Below are 27,127 nucleotides of genomic sequence, written 5' to 3' on the forward strand. Positions count from 1 at the left end.
GGGTAAGATGGGGCTACTGGAGCACATGTGGGAAAGGGTACAAAACCCAAAGGAAACGCAGCTCATCAATTCCATGCTGCTTCTGAAACAACATATATCCCCTCCGCAACTGTAGAGGCTTCTCTTAGGACTTTTGAAAATATAACTGACTGGAAGGCAGTGACTTGACTGAAGACTGATGGCTGGGTTACACTGAATTCAGTTTATCCCATAAAACTAAACAGTGTGGAAGATGGCAGCACACAGAGCATGGCATTACCTGTAGCAATACACTGCTGTGCACAATCTAACACTCCTCTCGCAATTTTACTTGCACTTCTGCCCATTCCTTTCCCCCAGACACTTCTTTATTAAAACTGGCATTGCAGAAATTGTTCCATTTGTCCCTATTTTAAGAACAGCAGCTGCTAAACTATGTGCTATGAGCAATCCTCATGAAAGGGTTAGCTGTCCCATGCAAAACTGATGTCCCTGCCAAGAGTCCGGCTTTGTCCTTCTTACAGTTAGTATTAGTTGTAGCCTGCAGAATCATTAAAAACTTACTGGAGAAAGTAGAACAACTTAATTTCCTCTGCAATTGCTGATGCCAAGTGAACTAAGAAGATACTCTGTCAGCCAGTTCAGCTGTGACCAGTAAGCAGCTACATGCTTTTTGTTCATTATAGTTTAGGTCTCCTGCAATGACCTATTTAGAAGTCCATTAGTCCAAACATTTAGAAGTCCAAATAAACAAGTGCCTATCTGCTCTAATAAAACAAACTTTCAACAGATAGGTGTGTAGGGCAGGAACTGCTACTGTACGTAGACAAGGAGCTAATACAGTTATTCAAAATGAGTACTTGTGAATAGCAATTACTTGGGCTGGAAGTACAGAGCTGTTAGCCTTCAACTGTAGTGGGGAGTTGCTGAAAGGAATAAAACTGCGAGTGAAGAATTTTGGTGCCCAAAGAAAGTAGCTAAAAAAGAATAACTTTAGACTTACTGTGCCAGTGTGGCAACTGCAGAAGCTTATGCAATTTCTTTCAAAGACAATTGGAGGAGGGGAGGGAAAAAAGAATACATGGAAATATCTTTGTACTCATCTGCTACAAAAAAAACACTGAACAAGAAAACAAATTAACAGAGCTGAACAAAGATGCACAGCCTTTAGCATAGCACTTACTGGACTAATGTAGCACAAACAAAGCTAAGCATATATTGAAATCTCTGCAAAAGCAGCTAACTTTGTTCCTATATTTGGAGCAGAGTGGCCACAGGTACTGAAGAAGAGCTGTTAACTGAACCACAGCTCAGGGCTAACAGAAATAAAAACACTCAGATCCAGTTCTCAAACTCCAAGACTCCCACATGCAGAGACTCTTGAAATGAGGAAAAAGTAGCAAGCTTTTCTCTTAGAACTACTGCAACAAAATGACTTCACAGGGACAGAACTAAACATCCCTTTAGTGCACGTGCCCTAGCTGACAAGGGCAAGAAGCAATTCCCTGGAAGTGTATAAAATAAGGCAAACAAACAGTAATCACAGAAATAGCAACAATCTTCCAGAAATCTGAGGGTGGAGAGTTTAAGTCAAAGGCTATATGAGTCTTTGTTAAACCAGTTAAACAACTTTTTTCTCCATGGATTTGTTTTGCACTGTTTAAAATGTTGGTCTTTCAATACCTACTAAAAAACCTCCAGCAACATTTCATGTTATCCTAATGGTCCTTCATTCCTTGTTGTCCTGGTTCAACTCTTGGCTGGTTCTAGTCTACTCTTTCATGTGCTGTGGTAAGGGGTGGCTTGAAAATGACCAAGAGTGGAAAAAAAAAGATTTCTAAATCAGGACAGTTTTTTCTCAATCTCTTCTCTATTTACTTTTATTTATGGTATTTTGCTTGCTTTTAGGATCACTGAATTAACCACTGAATTGTCTTCAGTGATTCAAAGTCTTGTAAGTGTGAATCAGGTTTTAATGTACAAGACAGTGGACATATTCTTTGTGTTCACTCCTGTGTGTTACTCTGCATTTGCTAATATCAATAGCACTTTTTTGATCCAGTTCACTCAAAGAACATGTGATTCCCTGCAACATTTCAGTTGGTCCTCCTGCTTACCACTTGGTGAGAACAAATGTGTATAACAGCTAACAGTGATAAATTATCACCTAACCCCCTTCCTATTCGTGTCTGTGATGAACAGCACAGGACTCAGCTACCTATAAGAAGAGAGTTACCCAAAGGTTTCACAGACAGCCATAAAAACTCAGGAACTATGAAATCCCTCTCTCATTCACAGAACTGACAGTTGACACCACATTGTTCAGCCTTTAACAGAACAGATAAAATTACGGTCTTTTATAGCCATTCAGAGCTAAAAAAATTTAGATTAGTAGAAATAAGAGAATAAATGAATATATTCTTTGAAAACAAAGACAAAGTTGTATACCCGTTCTTCAGGGGAAAATAAAATGAATTCTTTGAAGATATTCGCAATAAGTTGATAGAGAAAACAATTTGGATTACACAAATTACTTTCAAAACTAAATAAGCATTATTTTTTTATATGAACACCCATAGGATACCTAGGATTCTGATCCCTGCACAGGAGCTGTACCACCATTACAATAATGATAAAAGAAAATGAATAAAAAAGTCTACCTGTCATCGAATTATTTGGCTTTATTTTATTTTCAGATTAGTTACAATATAGTTAATCTTCATAGCTAATGAAGCAACAGCTCCAAATGGATTCATTTTCCTTCCTGGAACATTTTACTTTGCATATAATTATTCTCAACTCAAAACTAATGTTAGTTTACACAATTAAGTAAACGTTACACCCACACACTTATAACACAGACCATAGCAGAACAGGCAATGTACTCTACCTGTACATCACACATGTATTATCACAAAACAATATTCCATATGATTTTATGGTCAATACAACAGACATATCAGAAAGAAAAGGAAGGAAAGATTCAGCAATTTGAATTGGAGTTGTAAAAGGCAAAGTCCCCAGAGATGCTTTTAACAGTGTAAGAGGTGCTGCCACCACGAAGCACAATGATGTCATTTGTATCCTGTCTTTCTCACCTTATCCTACCACTCCTAACCGTTTTACTATCGCCCTTCTGCTTGTGCTGGCTCCTGGCTTGCCAAATGCTTGATGAGTCAATTCAACTCTTTACCAGACAGAACCATTTACTCCCTTTCTTTCTGCTCATAACATTGAAAATGGTGACAGAGGAGTCCACCAAGTGCAAGACCAAACTAAGGAGCACACGGTACGAAGTAGCAAGGTGAAACAGCATCTTCCTCTTCTCATCTCAGCTTCCTCCTCTCTTCTCAGCTTTACAGCTTCGGCTGTTTCATACAATTTAACCATAAGCATGCCTTATAAAGTGTGAAAGGTTTCTTCAAGGCACTACGCACAAAGGAAAAGAAATCACTAAGATTTTATCACTGGCTTCCTAACAAGGACACCCAGCACTGGCTTCAGTTTGTAAACCCCACTGTCAGCGTAGGCACATGTAGCTCACTAAATGCAGTATGAGCTCTTGTGCTCAATTCTTCTTGGTTGCATATCTGAACTATGTGCTCTGACTACATCTGGGGACAAATTGAACATGCTGTATAATTACATTCTCTTAACTAGAAAGTGGAGGTTCTGGGGTTCAGATAAAGGAAGTGACTTCACTGTTAGAACTCCTACCTCACATGGCTTTGGCCCTGGGGAGTAACCTCCAATGCCAGAGCTCAGGGAGTGGCAGACCCTTCCAATAGGCAACCAGTAAGCTGAGGGAGGAAGTCCCTACATTAGTCTGCAGGGAATGCTGAGGAGAGGGGCACTCATAGCCTTCTTTTTGAAGCTTTGCTATTAGATAAAAGGAATGACAGTCACAAGACCAGAAGGAAAGGAGATAAGTCCAAAGATAAGGGTTTTTAACTAGGGAAGAAGAAATCTATCTCATTTAAAACAGATTAATCAATTTATTATTAGATGAAGAATACTCTGGCAATTGAAGACTTCACATAGTCTGAGAACTGAAATGATGAAAAAGGAATTAATATAAATTTGCTTAAGACATTTACAGGTTCATGTCATTTTTTGTAGTCTATGGCACAACAACAGGCCTTAGGTTGAAGAGTTATAATGTAAATATAGACAGGATATAAGCCCACTGTTGGTAACACAAGGATATAAATAAAATAAGAACATCTGCTGGACTGTTAAGTGTCTTTCTAATTAAATCCAGTAGTTGAATGAATCAATTCATTACCAGCAAGTCTGGTTTATTATCTCATTAATACAGCTGGTTAATATTATGGGGAGATTAGCATAGAACTTGACATGATCCTAAAACAAAATGAACACAACAAAGACAAACAGGTGAATAAAGGAGTCCAAATAATGAGCAAAAGAGGGGGTTTTAGACATGCAAAGAAAAGGCGGAAAGAACGACAGGAATACAAGAGACACCTAGCAAACCTGGCACTCCACACTAAAAGCACAACAGATGCCAGCTGGAAAACAGAAAGGCTGAGCACCCTCCCCCAAGTTCACAATGATTACCTGGCAAAACCATTTAGCTATCAAAATGACCAAACCCCCAGATACGGTACATTGAGGAAACCAACCTGGAGTCCTATAGGCAATTCTGCAGAAACGGGGCTGCATTTAAAACGCTTTAGGAAATGAGTAGTTTTAAACCTTTGTCTCGTAATCCATTTTTTTTGAGCTACAATGGAAGACTATCACGAAGGATCAGCTTGACACTCAAAATGTACACATGACAGCCTCCTTGTTTTGCAGCCTTGGCACTGCAGCATCTATTTGTTGGCACAGCAGCATTCCCTAATTTGTGGTCATATTCTTGGAAGTGATTTTATACTGATTACAGGATTTTTCCTTTGTTTTCTAGAGTATAAAAGATGGATCACTAATGGCTTGCTAGATAAACAGTATTCAAAACCAAAACTCAGAATAATGGAAATAAAAGACCCCGTTATTGTCCTCACAAATACTACATGCTGTGGGGGTCTGGCTGAGCTGGAATTATTTCCCCACAGTAGCCCTCACAGTGCTGTGCTCTGCATTGGTAGCTAGAGGCGTGTTGATAACACACCCCGGTTTGGCTACTGCTGAGCACAGCACTGCAACATTCCTTCTCAATCGAGGGCGAGATCCTGGAGGGGACACAAGTAGGCCAGCTGACCCACACTGACCAAGGGATATTCCAGACCATATAACATCAACCCAGATATAAAAGTGGAGGCAAGGAGCAGGACCAGAGGCAGTCATTGTCTCTGATGGCTGCCTGCTGACAACCATACTCGTGCTGGAGCCCTGCTTCTCAGAGAAGTGGCCACCCATCACAGCTTATGGGAAGTAGAGATTAACTGCTGGCTTCTGCTTTGTGCGTATGCACACTGCTTTTGCTTTCTTTTTTTGCATAAATGCAAACTGCCTTATCACAACCCACTATTTGTGTTTTCTTTTCCCGCCTTGCTCTCTCCGGCTGGGAAGGGGAGGGATAGAGCGGCTGCATGGGTACCTGGCGTTCAGCCAAGGTGAACCCACCACACATGCAAATATATTTCTTAGTGAAAGAAGAATCAATGTACATAATCATCTCCCTACCTGATATATACTAAAATGCTCAAATACTTCTATAAAGTTGAATTGAGTCTGAGTTCACGAGGAATTATTTAGCTATTACTTCTGCTTGTTAACACAGTATGAATGATATTTAGTTAAAATGTCCATGTGCTCTAGGAGACAACACATCCTGTAGCTTCTTCAAAGATCAATCAGTCTCAACCCTGCCTGTTTTTTCATTGAATGCAAATGAGCACTTCAAAAGATACTAATACCACAGCTAAACCTTGTCAGTTTTACAGAAACCGTACCATCCGCTGTCTGGGAATATGTGAATTTTATTCCAGTCAAATGACAGCTTTAAGAAAAGCTGTGAGTTACCAAATCCTAATAACTCAGGACACAGTTTCTATAGAGCAGGTGTCTGCTGGGAGCTGGAACTAACAGAAATACAACTGTGCTTAATAGCCATATTTAACAGGGCTGCTCTGTTGGGGAGCTTAGGATGTTGCAGTTTCATTAGCATTAACAAGTGTTGCTATGGGTACCAGAGCACAGGCATCAGAACACAAGTGAATAGAAGGAGTGGGAAAGTGATTAATAAGAACGCAAAGTGTTAGAATTTTAATAAAACAAAACCAATGTGCTTGCCAATAAGATCATGTTTAAATAACAGACTACATTACTGCGCAGTTCACCAACAGATTCATGCCACTGCTTGTCATCTTGCTGCTTGAGCGCAGACAAACCCCTACACCAATAAAGACCAGAACAAACCCACTGTTCTCACATAGAGATGGACACACATGCCCATACACACACAAATGAAAGTGACTCTAATAAGTATTCATAATAATATTTAAGTGCTGAGGTTAATATGCAATTTATAAATACTTAACACACTACACAGGTTTTATTGCAAGCTCAGAGACACATAATGCTTATTCCTGGGTAAATGGCACAGACTTACATTAGTGTAACTAAATGCAGGGTTGATATCTTGGTTACAAATATGAAATAATATTTATCTACTTCAGAATTATATTCTGAATAATTTTATTACACTTTTTAGAGCTTCTCTGATTTCTTACAACTGCTGTTAAGCAATATTTCTGTTTACATTTCCCTGTTTAGTTTGGATCACATGACATGTAGACATGGAATGCTGAGATCCACATTATGTACTAAAATCAGGGACAGAAGCAATGATTGAACCTTACCCTATTATCTGGAAAGATTAACAATGTAATTATGTAGCCTGAAACTCAAAATGTTAGTTACAAAGAAGAGGAAGAAAGCATTCAACACAAGAATTTGAAATGGAAGGACAAAAGTACCATCTAGGTTCTTCTTTTGTACTTATCACCTAAATCTAATTAATAAAAATCAGTTTAACTTGCTCTTTAATACAAAGGCATATCAAAGACACCATAATAAAGCATAAGCAATGCTGGTTAAATTTGAGGAATAAATATTAAATTACTGTTATTTTCACATGAAAACTAACTACTTAAAAAAAAAAAAAAGAGTATAATTTTGTGCCAAGCTGATCCAGACTGTAATTTAAAACTTTAAAAAATACATACTGAAGGTATCGCAAGTAAAGATGTGTATGCAAATATAGTACTTGGGTGTGTTACCACTGTCGCTGAATCCTCTGCAAACACTAGCAAGCTGGAAATAGGCATGCCTTAGTTCTACTTACTGTGACTGTGACCTCAGCTCTCCCAGAAAGAAGGGGTCTTAACAACATCTGTAATAAGGATAGTAATACTTCATTGCTACAATTTATCTTTTCAATGTCTTTAGCATCTACCATACTAAGCCTAGTAACTTTTATGTCAACATTGCTACGCAAAACAGGTTAATGAGTTACTCTCTACTTCTTGTCATCGTGATTTAGTAGCAATCAATAACTCTTTTTTACAAAGATTTTCCTTGTCACCTGTCCTTTTCCTCTAACAGGATTTAATTCTCAAGCATATTTATCCTCTTGATGTTAAAAGAATTGCCTCTTGGTCTTTTTAAACAATTGCTTTACACTGTAGCTAAAGAAACCTACAGCCCTCTTTAGCAGTTCCTGTAGGAACCCCATGTCATTATGATGGGAATTCTTACCATGCTCTTAACTAAAATATTTGCATCATAGGGTTTATAACTTTTCCACTGGTAGAGTTTCCTTGGAAAAGACAACTATTTGAGAATAACAACTAAAAATAGCATGAAATTTTTACTTTAAATGTCACTTTAATTTTTTTCAGACTCATATAAGCTAGAACTAACCTCAAAGTGCGTGCTGAGAGGTGTCATTTTTGGGATCCTGGTGTATGTGGGTTTCAAACTGACAGAAGAGGCTGAAATTTCTCTCAGATACTCTGACTAGTTTCCCGATCCTCAGAACATCTTCAAGACTGAATTAAGAGAATTTTGTACTTGAAGAATCAGTACAAGGAAGAGCTCCTGTGATGCTAGAAGCTCTGTGGTCTGTTGCTGCTATCTCAGCGAACTGAAGCTTTTCCAGATAGAGTGTAGCAAAATAAGTTGTTTCTATTTTTAGAATCTAACCTCCATAAACAAGTAGTCAAACTGAAAAAAACAGCGGCTCAAAAGGAAAGTTCATTATAGTGTGCAGCGATGTCCATCAACATAGTTCAGCCTAACTGATAGCTTGGTTCAGTCAACAAAGCTTTGACTGTATTTCAAATAATCCACTATTTGTACCCTTTATACATAAATCTTTGAAAATTATTTTCAGAGGAAAGTATTTTTAAGTCAGAGCTCAAATACTTATGTCTTACAGATGCCTGGGACATCTCACGGCAGACCATAGAATATTTCTCTGAGCATATTCTGAATGTGTACCGGAGTTTGAAATAAATATTTTTATGACACTGGATTTATTTCTCATCCTCCATGCATTTATTAAACATATGACATAGATCTCGACTCTTAAGTATGATATATGCTTACTGATACTGCTAATGTAGCTCATTGACATGGATGATAAAATAATTGAAGTTAATTTCCTCAAGAAACAGGATTAGAATGTTAGAATTAGTGATACAAGTTGCTTATGTTTTTCAGGCATTATTTTGCTAACTCTGTAAATACGTGCAGGCTCCTGAATATTAAATTAGTACAGTAATAACACGGGCTGCATGTTTTCATCCCATATAAGACAAAATCAATTAAAACCTCCAGCAGGATGTTTTCTGTTACAGAAAACATTCTCTGTTTTCAGAGAAAAAGCTCTATCTCATTTATTCATGCATTACTGAGTCATAATAACATTCAGTGCTGGCACACTGGTCAAGACTAGCAAAATGCTCTGCAGTATCACTTATAACTGCATGGACTTGTTCCCTAGCCATTGCTGTTTTCATATTGTGAGCCTTGTGCACTCCCACTGTGGGACTGCTGGGCCTGACCTGGGGCACGTACTGTGAATTCTGGCAGTGGTCCTGAGTGGCAGGGTGCTGCGCCATGCTCCCCTACGCTGCCCACCAGCTCTGTCCCCCTTTTCCTATCTCAGCACAGCTTTGACCCACACAGGAGTCTTGCAGTCCCTGATCATCCTCCAGCTGCTTTGCGCATTGGCTTAGAGATCAGTTTGGGGGCACGTGAACTAGATTCTTCTGGAGTCCAGATACATACAAAACACATCCCAACCCTTAGTGGAGACACCTGGGTCTAAACCAAGGGCTACTTGGTGTGGGAAGACTGACTACATGTAATTCTAAGCAAAAATATCAAACCATGCAATACAGTTGTAGGGAATGTGGCATCAATTGCCTTTATCTACTGTGCCTTATTATTTGTTCAGGTAGACAGAGCCACACCATACCACACCAACTTGTGAGGGTGAAATAGATGGCATATCCAGTTACAAAGCTTCTATACCAGGGGGATAAAGAGAAGGCTTTTAAACTGCTACAACTACACAGGGCAAGTAGCTACTCCTCTGGGACAGAGACATCCTTGACAAATGGGAGGATGACATATCAACGAGCAAGAATCAAATAGAAGCAGCTGGGCCATTTCACACTGGTCTGTGAGTCATAAAAATCAGAGAAAAATACACAAAAGTAAAGAAAAAAAAAGGAGACTATTTGGAAGACATTGTCCAATGAAAACATGAGGCAAAAAATCAAAAGGAAAGTTTCAAGAAACCCAGTTGAAACACACTACAAAGGACAGGTGGAATACTGAAGCCACTGGCAAAACACCTACTACAATTTCTCTTTCACAGGTCTACTATAGCAAAATATTAGGACAGGATGGCAAACAAGCAGTGATCATGGAAATACCTGGTGGAACACCAGGCCTTGAGATCAATCATCAGACATCAGACTTGCAACTAAACCATTTCCTATAGTGCTGAAACATTACAAGTTAACACATACTATTGTATACTGATGATCTAAAATACTTTATGATCATAGAAAAAACTCAAATCAACACAATACCCTTTTAATTTATTTCATATTTTTGTTGGCAGTCATTTGACTGTCATAACATGTAAGATGTTTTGAAAAATCAACAAAGACTCCAGGTGAGTACTTCTGACTCCATACCATAATGAAGGCATCAAATATGGGTACTCTTTCTGTTTGAAGTAGTTCGAGCATTCCACATCTGTACAGCAAAAAAAGAGTTATTGCTTATACTACAGGGCACCAAGTGGGGCAGAAAAACTCCTTAACATGAAACTGTATTGCATAAATACACACACTACATTTGTACTCTTATGTAGTATCTGGCATCTTCTTATTGAGGAAAACTGCTTGCACACCCCCAAATTACCTAACCCTACTGTGTAGCAGCTTGGTATCTTTCAAAAACTTGCACATTATATTGCAATCTAAGCAGAATCATAGAATGGTTTGAATTGGAAGAGACCTAAAAGATTATCTAATTCCAATTCCCCTGCCATGGACAGGGATTCCATAGCACAGTTTCAGTCTGGTTATATGGTTTTACTGGTCCTGACCAATACATAATTTAATACAACAATTATCGGGTCATCAAACACTAGACTTTTTCCACTCAAATGACCGTAATTAACTACTGATTGAGTCGAGACAACAACTCAGCAAAGAATCTGCACTTTCATGAACATATTTCCCTGCCTTCAAAGAGACACTGGTCAGGATTACATGCCCAGCTCTTCACAGGCACAGGCCTGCTTCAAGGTTGCACAAAACCTAGCTCATTTTCTCCCTCCCAGTTATTCAATGCCATGTTCTTTCCCGCGTTGTGTGAGGCTTTTAAAGATGCAATATTTAAAGCTAGTTTAAAAGGCCCATAGAAAGACACTCAAATGCTTTCAGGCTTTTCTCCCGGTTTCAGCCTGCTAGGAGTTTGTGGATGAGAATGTGAAGCAAAAACCTCACAGTCTGGGAACAACTGCAGTTTTAGGATGCAGATGTTCACAGAAAGATGCAGAGCTCTTGCAGAGGTTTCAAGACGGAACACAGTGGAAGAAAGCACATAGGGTGCTTCATAAGGTTATGAAGGCTGTTTGTACAGAAAAGAATTTAACATATACTGAAGTAAAAATACTTAATGCTTGTAATTTCATAATATTTAAGTTCTTTTCTTCCTTTCCTACTGTTCACTTTTCTCATAACCTATGCTAGTTTAAATCCTGCACCCCTGCATCAAGAAAGCTGGCTAGTCTTCAAGGGTGAGAAATTATCACCTGTTTATGACAGGCACACCTTGTGGCAGGCATCATTGTAGGCAAGAATCTACAATTCAGTGCTCTTACAGAAAAAAAGTACTCCCCAGCAAAAACACAGCAGTGAACAAGCTATAGCAAACTAGCCTGGTATGTGTGTTACACTCAGAACATTCAAAAAACTTACAACACCCCCCTAGTCCACACCTCTACATCTAAATAAAGCATGTCCACATCTACTATTTGTTCCAGCAATGAGAAAGCCTTTTTGGGTAAGAATCAGGTATTTGCCAATACAGAAACAGTTTAAAGATCTTCATCAGTCTGAGGACTGATGAACCACCACTCACTGTTGCTCCACCGCAGCTAACAGAAGGCCTGAGCAGAGGCTTCAAACAAAGTCTTTAACACGTGAACGAGTTATCATGTTTAAGCTGTGTACGTGTTCAGGAAGTAGTCTGAAGCATCTTACTTCTAAATGAGTTTCTGTTAGTATATAGAGCAGCTGATACTTGGTAGACACTTGGTAGTTCATTCATGTATCAAAGCCTTTAACTGCTACTAAGCAGGCAAGAATTGGCCTAAACTACTGGAATGAAATACCAAGATAAAGGCCATCCATCTTTGCTTTCAAGCTATGAAAGTTTTCCGAATTCAGAGAAAACCAAATAGCAAGTTTTTATTGCATACTTTTGGAGAACACAACATATCCTATGCCTTGTGCTAACAGGAGTTATGTATTCATGCCGAGGTGCGGGGACATCCCTTTGTCTTCAGATAAAATACAGTGCATATTTGCAACAAAATTATTTGTAAAATTATGGCAGGATCACAGGCAGCTCAGATCTGTATTACCAAGCAATACAATCCCTCACTTACTTTATTAATCCATTACTATGGATTAATGAAATATTTAGTTATTTAATGAAATATTTAGTTTCACTTGTATATTGTCCCATCAGTTTTTAAAGAAATGTGATGTTAAGGCTAAAAACACTAAAATATTATTGCAACAATTACATGAAAGGATTTTGCCCTTTTACTTTTCAAACAGAGAAGCACATAAAAGGTGATTTTACTGACAATAACTTAGTAATTTCCAGTCCTCTGCAAGACACATTTGCTTATCAGGTAAAAGCTGAGATTGCATTTTTAATTAAAAATCACAACAAAAGCTCTTAAAACATTTTAAAATAATACTACTTTAGGAGATCCATTCTTGTAATCATATTAAAATAAATTGCATTGCACTTCCAGAATTAATTAGTGAACCTGTCCTCCAGGTGTAATTGCTAATTGTTCAATTCACAAAGACTAATCTGCATCAAACCAAGACCCTCTACAGAGCTTACAATGCCTACTGGTAAAAGGAATCTCTTCTCCCTCTCTCTCTCTCTCCAAAATCTGTGGTATAGTAGAAGCTTCAGGTCTTGAAATCCTCTATTGCACACAGATTTAACCTGAGAAACAGATCACCAGTGGTACTCTAGATGCTTGAAAGTGCCCTGTGGGGTAACAACTGAGGATGCAACTATGTGTGTGATCATTTGGAACTGGTGGGGGGGTTAAGGAAGGTATTAAGCAGAATACCAGCCTCTAAAACCATGAAACAGAAACAGGCAGAACTAACATCTGAGGAACTCATGTGAACAAACAGATGAGAAGAGGCAGCTGTATGCTGGGGGCAATGGCTGCTGTATCACCTTGCTGGGGTTTTCAATGAGCAGCCAGCAGCTCTCCGTTCATAACCATGCCTGCTGTGGTTACTTGGAGAGGAAGCAGGTAATGCACTCAGGCTGATCTGAGTAGGAGGAGTACTATAAGGAAGGGTGGGATGGGAAGGCAGCTGGTTCACTACTTTATTTGGTTAAAGACTATTCAGTATAAAATAAACAACAAAACCCAAGGAAAGTGGTAGATTACACAAAAATAAACATTAATGAGCAGGTGATAACAGGGAGAATAAGTTGTCTTTGGTCACTACAGGAACTGATGCCATTAAAGGAACTACACACAGCCTTGAACAGGTTCAATATGAATTTTGTCATAGATAAGAAAGGGGAAATGTGTGATTATCATATGTATAATGGTATTTCTGAGGGTGTTTGTGGATGGGATATCAAAAGGCATTTGTGGGATTTTGTATCATTTATAGGAAATTTAGAAGAGGGGACAAAGGCAGAGAAAGGGAAGGATGGGGGGAAACAAACATCAGATAATGGAGGCAGGGAGTGGGGGGAATCAAAAATGGGTAAGTTGCATTTAAACAGACTGCTGGTGGGTATGCTTCTCTGATCAGACCCTGCACTTGGATCACATCATTTCCTTCTTACTAAATCCTTTTCTTAACTACTTTTTTGTATAATTCACCCTCTATCCTGTGTGTGATACTGCTGCAAGGTCTAAGTGCCAGCAACTGCAAAAATACTGCAACTCCCAAGGCCTGCAGGTCCAGGAACTAGCAACTGGAGGAATCATGGTGTATCTATTGTTTTCCTAGTGAACTTAATGCTGTATGCATGTGTGCACATGTGTAATTTGCTAGCAAGGTACATACTGGAGTAGCCAGTGAGTAGAAGGAGACCTGTATCTATAAAGATGCAAGGTCTGAGTCAGGGGATAGGCAAGGGGCCTGGGGTCTACCCAAGGACAGAGTTGATGCCCAGCAAGGAAGTCCAGCTAATGAACTAGGAGATTCTGCTAGTATTTGAGGGATCTATGACTGTGGGATATGTGAAAAAAACTCTCATAGTATCCTTAACAGAACTTCAGAGTTGAGCAAAAGAAGTGGTGGTTATACTATCAAGAACGAAACAATTCTCACTAAAGTATCCTCTAGGTAGTAATGAAAAAAGGTAGACATGTACAAGACCAACCAAACTTTAGTTTTCCACAGTAAATAAAATATTCTTAAAAATGGGACACAAGACATGGCAGGAATAAGAATAACATGCCGTGCTCTGGCATGGTACACCCCAGTAGCATGCATTCAAAAGCACATAAAGATCTTGAGTAGAAAACTCTAACTGTCAGACTGATGATGAAACAATCAAAGACACAATTCCAGAAAAAAACTAATTTTAAAATCCATTGGCAGATGCTGTAGGAAGTGTTGATATGTAGCATAATTAACGTAGTCTGAACAAATTGTACTGTGGACAGTGATATGTTTATTAAAAGCCACTTCGTGAAGGCTGCTGGAGGGTACTAACTAGAAAGCCACACAGTCCTGGATTAGAATATAAAAGCACAGGCTTTCCTGTGAATAGGTAACAGCAAGACAGGAAAAAATATGTTATTTAATTTTCCTATATTCTGCCTCCACCCTTTCAGGTGTACCTAGAAGTACAAGATGCTGCCAGAAGGAACAGCTTTGTGGAACTGAAACCTCTGAATGAATAAGGATTTTGTTCAGAGCAGGGAAATGATAAATATTATGGGTAAGGTACTTCTTTGCCCACAGATAATGTGATTTATACTCTGAGATCTGTTGACCCGAAGAGGCTCTGCTCCAAATCAATAATTCTGAAAAGGCTATTTCAGCTATTGCGTAGTCTTGTCTTTGTCCAAGGGAAGACTGTTTATGCCGAAGTCTGTCATGGTTAACATGACAGACAGCAGTTACAAGGCTGGGGTAGAATTTTATGACTCCCAGCCAGCATGTTGGCAGATCTGTCTTACGGAGACAGGGAGAGCCTGGATGTAAATGGAAGTTTATAGGCTGATTTGAAAGTTAATTTAGCCTGGCATCTATTATTTTGATTTTCAATAGTGACTTTAAGTCATTTCATCACCTAGAGACTCCAACAATTTGTCACGGGATGTAAAGTGAGCTGCGGAGCAAAACCACTGAAAGTTCACTAATCCCTTCAATAAGTGTTTGTGCTCAGTAACAGGAAAACAGCATAGGCGTATGAATTCCCATGGAACAAACTTTTTTTTGGACTGGTAGCAATATCTTTACAAGAGTTACCTGGAAAAACCTCAGGATAATCTCATCACCTCTAGTAGTCCACAGACCTATACACCGTTTCACACAGAAGACTTGCACAGACAAAAGCTCATGTCCTTTTCAACAGTTAAAACAGCATAGCTTTGCCTCGGGGTGCAATTACACCAGTCTAGAAGGGCTCTAGAAGGGTCTGGCTTTTCATGGTACGAGAGGCTCATGCCAAATCACTGCAACACAGAAATAAAGTAAGACTACTGCTTTAGCTATTAGCATAAATATAGAGATACTACTTTCACGTACAGAAGAAGGGTAGATGCTAGAGAAACAACACAAATGTAACTTAAAAGACCACTAATTATCAAAGTTTGACAACTAGAAGAGCCAAGCATGGAATAAATGCACACTAAAGGTTTGAAACTGCCTGCTTGCACATGACTTCTTTTTGTTGTGTCCTTCACACTATTAGTGACTTAAAAATGCAACATAACTTGACAGTAGGGGTTAAAAGCCAACCTGAAAAAAAATCAAGCCATTTTCTTCTCTTAAATATAAAAACATTAAACTCTATTTTTTCGTTCAGATCAAACCGAATCATTCCATAAGATCTCTATCTACCACTTCAGAGTCACGATTTGATTGGAGAACACTTTTTAAAAATCAGACATAGTCATCTTAGAGACAACTTGTACCTGGTAAGGCCTGCAGAGCAGCATCCTATCACTGGAGTTTTCCCCCTTTTTTCTGCCTGTGCCTTCCCACAGGACCAGAAGATGTAACCCAGGGTCTTCCTCCTGCCTCGTAACACCCAGGTTTCTCTCACAAGGACCAGTTCAGCCTGAGGATTTGTTGCAATTTCGGTATTATAAGCTCTAGCTAAGCTGCTTCTAGAAGGCCACAGACATACAGGCTTCTCAACTGGGATGCAAACCCTGCTGTTCTTGCTGCTTACGATGCCTGGCTTATCCCTGCAGCCATCCCCCACAGTCCATTTGTGCTCCTCGCTGTGCACCACCTGCTTTGCTTTATCTCTGTGTATGTTTGTGCTGACAAAAGGATTTATGTGAGAAGTCAAAAAGCCCCCCAGAGCATCAGCTCCACGTCCCACCGCCCTGGCACGCTGCCGGCACCAACTCCATCTCCAGCTCGAATCGCTGTTGGAAACTCTCCTTGTCCCCACAGCGCCGCGTGCCAAACGCGGGGCTGTGCTACGGGAAGGACTGGCACCAGCAGGACCAGAAGAAGGAGTCACGTCCCTGTAACCAGCGGGCGCACCCCGGAATCTCGCTCCGACGGGCGACCAGGCGAGCCCGCACCGCGCCGGGCCCCGGCGCTCCCAGTTGCCCCACACGTGTCCGCCGCTCCCCATCCCCGGGCGCGCGGCGTCAGCCCCCTCCCACCGTCCGAGCCGGGACCGCGGAGCCGCGGAGAGGTCGGGGGAGCGGAGCGGGCCGCCCCACGCCTCCCGCAGCGCACTCACCTCCCCGCGCCGGCCCCGCACCCCCCCGGCACGCTGCCATTCCGCCGCCGCGCCGGCCCGCCCGTCCTGGCGCGAGGCGGCCCCGGGAGCCGCGCTCCGCCCCGCTCCGCCCCGCTCCGCCCCGCCGGGGAGCGCGGGGCCAGACGGGGCTCGTAGTCTCTCCTTCGGCCGCGGGCTGCGAGGGGCGCGGCCGTGCCGAGGCACTACGTTCCCCGGCGTGCAGCGGGACGGGGAATATAAGTGGCTGGCGGCGAGCGCGCCTCAGTCAGTCCCTCCGCCCGAACAATGCTTTCGCCGCTGGGGCCGGGTAGCCGCGGCTGAGCGCGGCGGGAGCATCCGGGCAGCGGACGCGCTTGCCGGCCACCGCCGCTCCCAACGAAGGAGCTGGCGGGGGGACGGTCGCTCGCACGCCGCGAGCATGTGGATACCCACGGAGCACGAGAAGTACGGCGTGGGTGAGTGAGAGAGAGGGCGAGCGGGGCAGCGCGGGGGCGAGGAGCAGCGCTGCCGGCGGGGAGCGCATCCCAGGCGGAGCGGGCTCGCCCCGCGGGGGGCTGCTGCCGTCCCCCGCGGGAGCGAGGGCAGCGCCCCGTGCCTGTGAGTGGCTGCGATGGGGGTCGGAGGTCCCGTCGCTGGGCGGGGGGAGCGGCCCCTTCCCCGGGGGCGCAACAAAGGACGGCCAATGCCCGAGTCGCGGCTCCGGCGTCTCCCGCTGCTGCCAGGGGATGGGGCAGGGGCCGGTTCCTCGTCTCCGAGGCGGGCGCTCGGCTGTCTCCGCTGGTGCTGGGTGGAAAGGCTGGCGTTCCACAGGAAACAAAGCAGCCTTAAAACATATCGCTGGGAGCGGCGACCCGACTGGAGACGGTGTCCGGTGGCGGCCCGGGGAGGAACAGGAGCGGGGCCGCGGGCATTGTTCGCGCGTCGGGGGTTTTGTCGCTGCTTCAGTGGAAACCAGACAAAGTGTCGCTTATGGGAGTCGCGCTTCCTCGCCTGGTTGTTCCCCTCTGCCCGGTGCAGGGCTCTGAAGCCCGCGGGTTTGCCTTGAGAAGTGATCGGAGAGACTTGCGGTGATTTTATTTTTCTTGGCACCTCCTATTAAAGCCGGCAACACCCGATGAGCGCTGGCGGCTCGTCCCGGACAATAGCCCCTTCTGACACGGGTGCAGCTGAACTGTTGTACAGACCTGCCAGCCTAGTAGGCAGTTCTCCGTGTGTTTACGTCGCGTTTGACCGCGGAGTTGTTCATATTGGAGAAAAGCGGGAGGAGCGCGGAGCCCTCCTTTGTGTGTGTGTATGCGTGTGTGTGTGTAGCAGCGCTGCGTCCAGCCTTCAGCGCGGGGCCGCTTCGTCCCATCTGGAGCTGAGCCCAGATGTTGCTGTCTTCCGAACGCTAAATTATAGGGATCATCGATTTATGATGATCCTTATTTTCTTGAATTCTTTATTTGCCAGGTCACAGATAGGTTGCAAGATATTGATTAGTCCTACCACCCGCCTTTCTTTACGGGGATGGGCAAGAGGCTTAAAAAACACTCCGGGACTCCCTGAGAATGGCATGCTGGATCTTAGCAGTCAAGTATTTCAAGCTGCAGCCCTCCTCTCCATCTATTTGTTGTTCATTTTTATTTTTGAGCATAGTGTGCTATTTCACAACTGAAGCATTTCCCCCCTTGATTTATTAGCTAAAAATCAGTATGGAGCATCTTTCCTAATACTGAAAACAAGGAGCCAAAACCTGTTCCCCCTATTTGAATAACTACTTCCTCCTTGCTAAATAATTAAGTGATGTCCCCTAAAGAAGCTTTTCTATGTTTAGTAACTGTTTTCAGGTAATTACAGGTGAATCACTCTCCAGCTCTGCCTTATCTTACCAGGGCTGGTGTCATTGAAATCTTGCTCCTGATAAAGAGATACAGTTGCAATTTCTCAATAGTGAGGTTCCTTTGGCTCAAGCAGAAAATGTAGTCCACCACAAAGATCCTCTTTGTGTAAATATAATATAGTCACAAAAAATATGCTTATTCTTATTTAAATTCATTCCATGGTTTTCTATGATTTGGCTTCCAAAGGCTATTCAAGATGGTAACAAAAAGCCTCTATTCAGTTTGGGTCCTCTGTACTCCTAGGATGGGACTGATATTTTAGTTCATATGGTCACTGCAAAATATTGAAATACTAACCTCAAGTAATTTAATTTTTTTCTTGGACAGCTTTTTTATGCTGTGTTTTTATGCTCACTCACCTGCATGATGAGTGCTGTCTGCAAAATCTTCACACCCAATTACCGTATAAGCTATTGTACTGTATAGCAGTGATCAGGGAGGCAGGAGAAAAGGTTGTATCTTGCTATATAACTATTTAAACTTTATGTGAAGTGACTCTTATAAATCAAACTTGCATTTTGCACCACAGACCAGCTTATGGATATTCTTTTTTACTGATAGGATTATTATGTTTCTAAACAACTGTTTTAATACTGATGTGTAAAATGGTTGCATTAGAAAACCCCTTTGAGAGTCCCGATTAGTTGTACTGAGCATACATATCCTTTGTATAAAGAGCTCAGGGCTTGCATCAAAATCAGACCTCATCTGCATTTTTAGTCTGAATTTTTCAACACATGCTGTGTACCACACATTTCTCCTGTGACATGCCAAAGTGGATGAATAACCAGTCAACAGCCACCTGGTTACACTGAAGGGTTACTGGTAACCAGGTGGCTGTTGCTGACTTGAAATCAGTCGGTCTGTGCCACTTCGAGGGATAATGAGTTACAATCTTGTCTTCTTCAAATTTTTAAACTTCTGCCTGCTAGTCACTGGTAATATCTGATTTTTACTGAGCAGGTTGCTTAACTCTGAGGTCATTTACTAGTGGGCAGACACACTGCTAGTTCATTTCATGGTAGACATTCATGCTGCTATAAGGAGAACATTATTACACTTACATGTGACACCTTTTGTATGTGTTATGTAGTACAGTTACGTGTTTTTGTTTCTAAGGCTATAGCTTTTGTCAGTTATGTTGTATTATCCCTCAGGATGCTAAAGGTGAAATAAGCACTGGAATATTTTTGGTTCTGAGAAAGTTTGCTTTGTCTGGGTTTTGATATTTGTATTTTCAGAACAGAAGGTTAAACTTCTGTATTTCACTTTGAAATTCCACGTTTTGAATCATACCTTCAGCTGTTGTGTCAAACTAGTGATGGCATTGCGTAAAGGATCCAATGGTCAGTTAGGTGGAGTACTTAGCATGAAGTATGCTGATGAAAGGGTAGGAGAGGTAAGATTATTTTTTGCTGTTAATGGTATTTAAATCTGGTAGATGTCAAATGGAGTTGACTTACATAAATGCTGTATGCTGATCTATGTGATTAAGAACCTAAGAGAATCACAGATTCATTCAGGTTGGAAAAAAACTCCAAAATGAGTCATTTAAGACTGGATAGCTTGGGATGCTCTGCAGGCAGCAAACTGATAAGTGTAGAAGTGACTATTACTGGTTGATGCAGAGTGGTAACTTTTAACTGTAATAAATAAATCACAGGACTACATAATACTGCTTTGACTCTATATTCAGGCAATCTCTTTTTCTTTTTGTCTCACCAGTTCTTCATACTACCATATAATCTGATTTCTTTGATTTACCTGAATCTGTATGGATGCAGTTATGTTTTCTGGAATGTGGGTGATTCACCCTTTTTTCCTGAGCACAAAGCATTTATCTGGAAGGCATTTTTTGGATTAGGGTGCAAAGATAAATTAAGGAGATGAATTAAAAAGCAGTTGCTGAATGCATCATCTAATTGATAAGCGGAATGGTATTCCAGATGCTGAAGTCATTCTGTACAGCAAAATACACTGGTTTAACTCAGACAAGTTTAAATAGTGCTTGATATTTTTAGTGTGGTTAACACACATAAATGTGCTTAAGGGGGGCATGAAGTTTGGCTGTCTCCTAGTTTATGGATGGAGAAATGTGAGGATCAAATGAATTTGTGCTGTAAGCTGAGGTTTATAGGAAGAAAAAGACGAGGGTGTATTAGTTGATCACAAGAGCAGTATTGACTTGCACATAGACAGAAGCCAAATCAATTGGGGGTTGTGTCCTGTTCTGAGTTGCAGCCAGACTAGTCTTTCTAGCAGTTCTGTTGAAAGAGAGCTAACATATCCTTATCTTCATGCTGCAATACTTTTTTTCATTGCAAACTAATTTTACTGTAAATGAACTTGGTTTGTTTAGCTCAACAGTATCTCTCTGTCAATAACACGCTAGACTTCTAATATAATGTGTTTTGTTTAACACAAACACTTTGTCAGCCTTTCTTGTGTGCCTCTCCAAACAGTAAAAATGAAGCCTTCAATCAAGCCTTATTTCCTCTATTCTCCTACATTAATCTTGCTGCACATTTCTATGTGGAATTCACTTTGTATTTTTGTCTTAGACTAAATGTCAATACCTAATGAGCTATACCAGAACTTCTGTCAAGCTATCTAAATAACTGTTTAGAGGTGAGACAAGACAAAACATAAGGTATTTGTGCATTCCTTTGGATAAAGGACAGTTGGAGGGTAATGTTTGCTTTCTGTTTATATCTTGTAACTGTTTGTGGGGCTGGTCACCTGGAAGCAGGTGAAGGTGAAGTACCATGGGGCACGAGAGTGAGGTTGGCAGTATACCAGTGTTCCCTTTGCCTCACTGGGGCAATGGGAGTCCATTCTCATGTTATGAAATACTCCCTGAGTTTTAGCTATCTGAGGTAGCAAAGACCCACACACTTTCTATAGGAGCATTTTTGACACATGATGTGTTTGTCATGGAGGCTTTTATATCGGTTTAGGATGTCAGTCAATTAAAGATGATATTTTTCTAGTCTTTTATATAAGCAGTAAGTTTCAATATCTTTCAAAAATGGAATTCTCAACTCACAGCTTTTGGACAAAAAAAACCACTGACTGTCTTCTGTTGGAGAACAGAATATTAAGTTTGAGATTTTTAAGTAATTTTTGGTTGTAAGACTAGTCTTAAGCTAAACAAGTGTTGTTAAAATGGTGAAATTTTCTTAAAAGAAGACTAAATCAAGATTTTAAAGTGTTTTTTAAACAACTGCCTCCAAAAATCTTAAGTTTTCAATACAGATGTGATATTTTGAATGTCTTCATCTCCTAAGGACAGCTCAGAGTTGCCTGGCTCATTAACACCTTATACAATGCCCTTCAGAGTTCTCATTTTCCCCATTCACTACCTACCTGGGGAAGATTTTGAAGGCTGATGTTATTTCATGGTTAGCAGTGTACTGATGACACTGTTTTTCTTTCTCTTACACTGTATTGAGGGTTTTTTACCACCATTCTCAGTATTGGTTTGTGAGGCTACTAGCTGGACTGGATTTATCCAAAAGGTGATGGAGCAATGCTGAATTAAATGACATAAGGTGTGAAGGTGAGAAAGCATTCTTCCTTTCTGCGGTGAGAACACGTTTTTTTGTTATCTAACATAGGCTAATGTAATCTGTGGTTGCTTCTGGGAGCTCAGGCAGCATGTGACGGAGTCACTAACTTCTCTGTCAAGGAAGCTATAATTAGTAATTTGACTCCTACCATGCAGATGTCAGCAACTTTTTACACTGCTGCAAGAGTGTCTGCCATTGACTCATCTCTTTGCTTCCCTAACCTGCACCCCAGAAAGGAAACTACAGAATAAAATATAGTTTCATGTTTACAGGCTGGTTCAATGTTGTCTATGATGTTCCATAGTTTCCAGTTCATTTCTGAGTGTAATTCACTGTGTAGGTTTTGGTCTATAAAGTTCTCTGTAATTTGAGTCTTGGGATCTGGGAAGATCTGGAGGAGAGCATTTTGACTGCTTGGATCATTTGTGACAGTTGAATGTATTCAGCAACTGAGACAAGGCACTTTCAGCACAAAGTTCACACCCCTGGGAGATGTGTTACTTCATTTCTTCAGTTTTGAGAGACTTTGAGTGTTGTGCGTGGATGTTGTGTGGTTTTTTGTTTTTGTTTTTTTTCCCTGCTACTGGATTTCTAGTTGGTTCTTTGAGGGTATAGAGGAACAAACTAGATAACCCCTCAAAGTCCCTTCAAGCCTGTCTTTATGGTTCTGCACAGAAGGGTTGAAATGGGAAGGTTTTGCTTCATTCTCAGTCTGGAATTTCTTTTGTTACTGTGAGATTTTTTTTTTTTGCATGTAGCTATATAGATCATTGAGTAACCTTTTGTTTTGCTTCTCTTAATTTTCTTGCTATCTGTCTGTTTGTGAGGAGCTGGACAGAATGCCTTTGAGGTGACTATTGTCCCCTTCCCAGTGATTTGGAAGGCAGGTGACTAAAAAGGAACATCACCCTCCAGGTTATTTATTAGTCACATGCATTTAATGTGTCTAAAATGTCTCTAACATTATATAATATCAAGGGTTGATTTTTTTTTTCCTGAAGATGATCAGTAGAAATATAGAAAAATGTTTAGAAAGGGTTTTGAGAGATTTAATCTGTACTGGTTTCTCAAGGCCAAGTCAACTTTAGCTCTTACTTCAGAAGGATATTTGCCAACATGTTTTTTAAAATGCTGATAACAGAATATCTGCAACTTCTGTAGTCACTGCTTAGCAATCTCACTACTAGTAAGTGTTTAGGACTGGAGTAGTTTTCCTCTTGCACGTATAATTATGTGTATATTAAGACTTGCCAAGACTGTCTCCTTTTCCTTGTATGAAATAGCTCCAGTTATTTCATCCTTTCCTTGTAGATGATATGTTCTTGTTTTTGATCAGTTGGTCTGTGTTCAAAACTGGACAGGAAAGCTTTGTCAGGTAAAGCAGGGGAATCTTACCATGTGCAATGTGTCTTGTCTACTTGACATTCTTCGTGTGATGTTTGTTCCTTTTGCAATAGCATTGCATTGACTTGTGCTAAGTTGGGAACTGCTAATCAATCCTTCAGATCATTTTCTAGGATACGGTTGTCTAGACAGTCGTTCTCCCATCCTGTATTTGTCAGCTGAAGATTTCTGCTTGTGTGACCTTAGTGAATGGCACCTCTCTTCGATATTATTTATTCCTGTTTGTCAGCCACGCTGACTCCCAAATTTCCTTTCTCACATACGCCTGTTGGAAACACCTTGTCTGACAGCTTTGAGAGATGCAGTTTAGAAACTGTACTTGCCAGCAGAAGCAGAGCTTGTTAAGAAAAACAGCGCATGATCAGCAACCAAAGATGGTTGGATGCCACAATGATTTGCCATTAGTTTGCATGTTTAAAGGAATGTATTTTTCAGATCTTTACAATGACAAGAGACTGAAGTGATAGCTACTTGCAGTTTCTCTTCATAATGCATGCTTCTAGTTACTCAGAATTTATGTTCCCAGTTATGTAGTTTAAAGATGATATGATAATTTGTCAACTTTGCATTTTTGGACACCTGAAATGTTTAGTTATAAAATAATGCTGATCACAGTTCCAGATGCTCAGAGGTGAATAGGAGAGCTGCAAACAGTGCAGCTCTGAAAGTCACCTGTGCTATAGGGACAAAGAAAGAAGTTTGGACTTTGCAATCTGTCACACATTGTGCTTGCTGGTTTTTGTTGTTTTGAGTAAGAAAATAGGATAAAATCTAATCAGTTTTGCAGTATTAAAAACACAACAGTCTTATTGTGGGATGAAGCAAAAAAAAAAAAGTGCTTGTGTGATCTGGAGCTAATATAAGGAAAAAAATCCTTGCTGATATTGACTGCACCCTTCATCTTCCTTCAGTTAAGGAGCCAAATAAATTTAGTTTTTCAGATTTGTATGCAGTTATTTGTCTACTTTAAATAGTAACAGCTGAAGTTAACACTGAAAGTGAGCAAAGTCTGTTTACTCAGGTCTCTAGTACACAGAGTTTTGTTTTGATAGTTTGTATGTAGAAAAACACAAATCACAATAAGGTCTTTGAGGAATAACTTAAATTTGTTTCAGTTTTGCTTTCTATGTTACTGGATTTCAAGTGTGTGTTTTTGTCCTTTCAGGGTTCTGGAAGTAGGGGGTGGCTGGTCTTACACAGTTGGTAGCTAAATGGTGTGCTTGTTCAATTCTTTCTGCGGCAGAGAAGAAATTCAGTGCCCTTCTGAAATCCATTGCTTGGGATTTCTTGATAATTGTTTGCACTGAACTTAGGATTTCTGAGTTTTATTTAGAAATGAAAAATGAGTTCTTAACTAAAAAGGTGTGTACTGGTACATTTTCATGAATCATTGTTATAATGAGTGGAAATCTATATATGCTATGGATAAGAGGTGAGCACTAACTGCACAATAGGGGCTTTTCTGTAATTGAAATTACAGAATTCTGTTTATTTACTTTTAGAACAAGGCATTTTCTTTTACTATCCTAAATCATTTACCACATAATGGGACAATGTTTTATATTTTTGAAACTCTTTGAAATTACAGATTACAGTGCAGAAAGGAAATGATTATGCCATAAAACCTTATTTTAACTTTTCTCCAGCATAGTGTAGTGAGGTAAATACATATGAGAAGTTGGGTGAGTTGGGACAGGACACACCAGTACTTCTGATGCTTCATTTTGTTGAGCTAAATGCAAGGTGACTGCAGAATTTGTATTATTTCATTATTGTATTCTAGAAACAGCAGTGGGTAACAGCTTGATCCTTAATCAAGCAGGAGATATGTTATAGACTATAAAGGTCTGCAATAGTTGTATTTATATGAAGAAGCATTCATGCTTCCGTAGATAATGTTGCCCATAAAATAAAGAACATTTTTTTTTCTAAGGAAGAGCCTTGTATAAAAATGGCTATTGGGTTTTAAGTATACTGTTTTATCTTTTGGAGAAAAATAGAGCGTTTGGTAACTTAAATGTCGTCGAGGTAACATTATGAACTACTGAACCCATAGGTACAACTACAAGGAACACTCCATCCTTAGGTACAACTGTGAGGTACACTGCCTGAAACTAAGTGGTAGAGAGATGGCCACAGGTTGTAAATATTTTTTTTTTTTTTTTTGTAAGTGATAGTGGTAGTTTTGATAAGAAATAAAGTTGGGTAATATTTTGTACCTTGAAGGAATATGCCTCTTTTTCTAGACTGCATGGTTCTTGTCTTCACATTTGTACTAGGCTTGTTTGTACAGAGAGGATGCAGAGCTTGATACACAGTTTGTCTTTGCATGGGATTTAGAAGTGCTCCTTCTGGTGTTAAGATTGTTTCCACTCTTACTTATGATAAAGAAGAAATCTGAGCACATATTTTTGAAGCAATTTCATGGACAACAGTTGGCAGAGCTACTCTGTTATTCATGGTTAATAGTGGAAATTTCTTAAACATTCTTCACTTATCTGTCTCTTCCCTATTCATCTGCATTCTCCCCCTACCCCCAGCTTCCTTCCTTTTTTTTCCCCCGTCTGTAAAACAGGACAAAAAAAGAGGAAATCCTAAGGTGGAAAACAGAAGATCCCTGTTCTTCTGTTTCAGTGTAAGAGAGCACGTGTTAGTTCTGTACAGGGTTCATTACCTCTCTTCTTCCACCCACCCCTAGCAGAAAAGAAAAAAGACTAACTAATTATAATTCAAGCCAAAATGATATTAGTTCATGATATCTTCTTTTCCATTTGGAATAACAAGACCGAACAGCTTTTTTTGATTGGACCAGATGTAGTTCTAAGTGCTCAGCTGTGTTGAACAAATGGGATTATTCCTATTGCTTGCCAGGTTAAGTAGGTAAAGTAAGGATAGAGATATCTACCTGCGCATATTTTGCCATTATATTAGTCTTGGTAAAATATGTCAGTGATAATAGCAAGCATCTCAAGGTTCAGATTCTCTAGTTGCTTCCATTACTGGAAAGCTAAATTTAATCACTTAAAAAGTGTTTTTGTTCTTTCTTTTTGCAAATTGGATTAGAAGACTGAAGATTTGTATGTGGAAAACACAACAGACAAGTTATACTTTTTACAATGATTTAATTATCCTAAGACTTTAAACATTTTCTTTCCACTGATTAATTGAAAAAGCATAGTAAGATGCTGAAATAAGTAAAATATCAGAATAACATGTGTTTTTCCAGGAAAGTGTGTGGTGTTCTTGTATGTGAGACAGCTGTTGGTTTTACAGTTTAATCTTCTTTGGAGATAGTGTTTGGAGATGTAAATATGGTAAGCAATATTCAGAGGAATCTGACATAATGGAATCTCCGGTTTCACAGACAGGGTGATATGGAAATCACTTATTCAATAGTGATCCACAGCGTTATTTCTTTTAAGCTGCCGTCAGTGGTTGCTTCTGGAAAATACAATTTATTTTTTTTTTAATATATGAATAGTAGCTTTATCTCAACCTGAGCAATTACAATGTGCTTTAAGAAGTAATATTTAAAACTTGTTCCCTTGATGAAAAGCCTTGGCTTCCTGATGGCATGAA

The 27,127-nt window shown here is 40.3% G+C and overlaps 2 protein-coding genes across 6 annotated transcripts in view; one reads left to right on the forward strand and one right to left on the reverse strand.

The window, feature by feature from the left end:
• Positions 1–16,741, reverse strand: part of ZNF277 (zinc finger protein 277) — a 51,874-nt gene extending 35,133 nt beyond the window's left edge. The window contains 1 exon segment of the mRNA XM_032689224.1: positions 16,693–16,741. Within this exon segment, the coding sequence (XP_032545115.1) occupies positions 16,693–16,732 (40 nt within the window). The 5' untranslated portion in view covers positions 16,733–16,741.
• An 82-nt stretch (positions 16,742–16,823) lies between these two features.
• DOCK4 (dedicator of cytokinesis 4) overlaps positions 16,824–27,127 on the forward strand; it is a 242,770-nt gene continuing 232,466 nt past the window's right edge. For all 5 annotated transcript variants that reach the window (XR_004357092.1, XM_032687917.1, XM_032687919.1 and 2 more), the window contains exon 1: positions 16,824–17,147. Coding sequence is in view for 4 of the 5 variants with exons in the window: in XM_032687917.1 (XP_032543808.1) it covers positions 17,111–17,147 (37 nt within the window). In the remaining variant the exon portion in view is untranslated. The remainder of the gene's footprint in view (positions 17,148–27,127) is intronic.

This window comes from Chiroxiphia lanceolata, chromosome 5 (assembly GCF_009829145.1).
Source record: "Chiroxiphia lanceolata isolate bChiLan1 chromosome 5, bChiLan1.pri, whole genome shotgun sequence".
NCBI classification, from domain to species: Eukaryota; Metazoa; Chordata; class Aves; order Passeriformes; family Pipridae; genus Chiroxiphia; species Chiroxiphia lanceolata.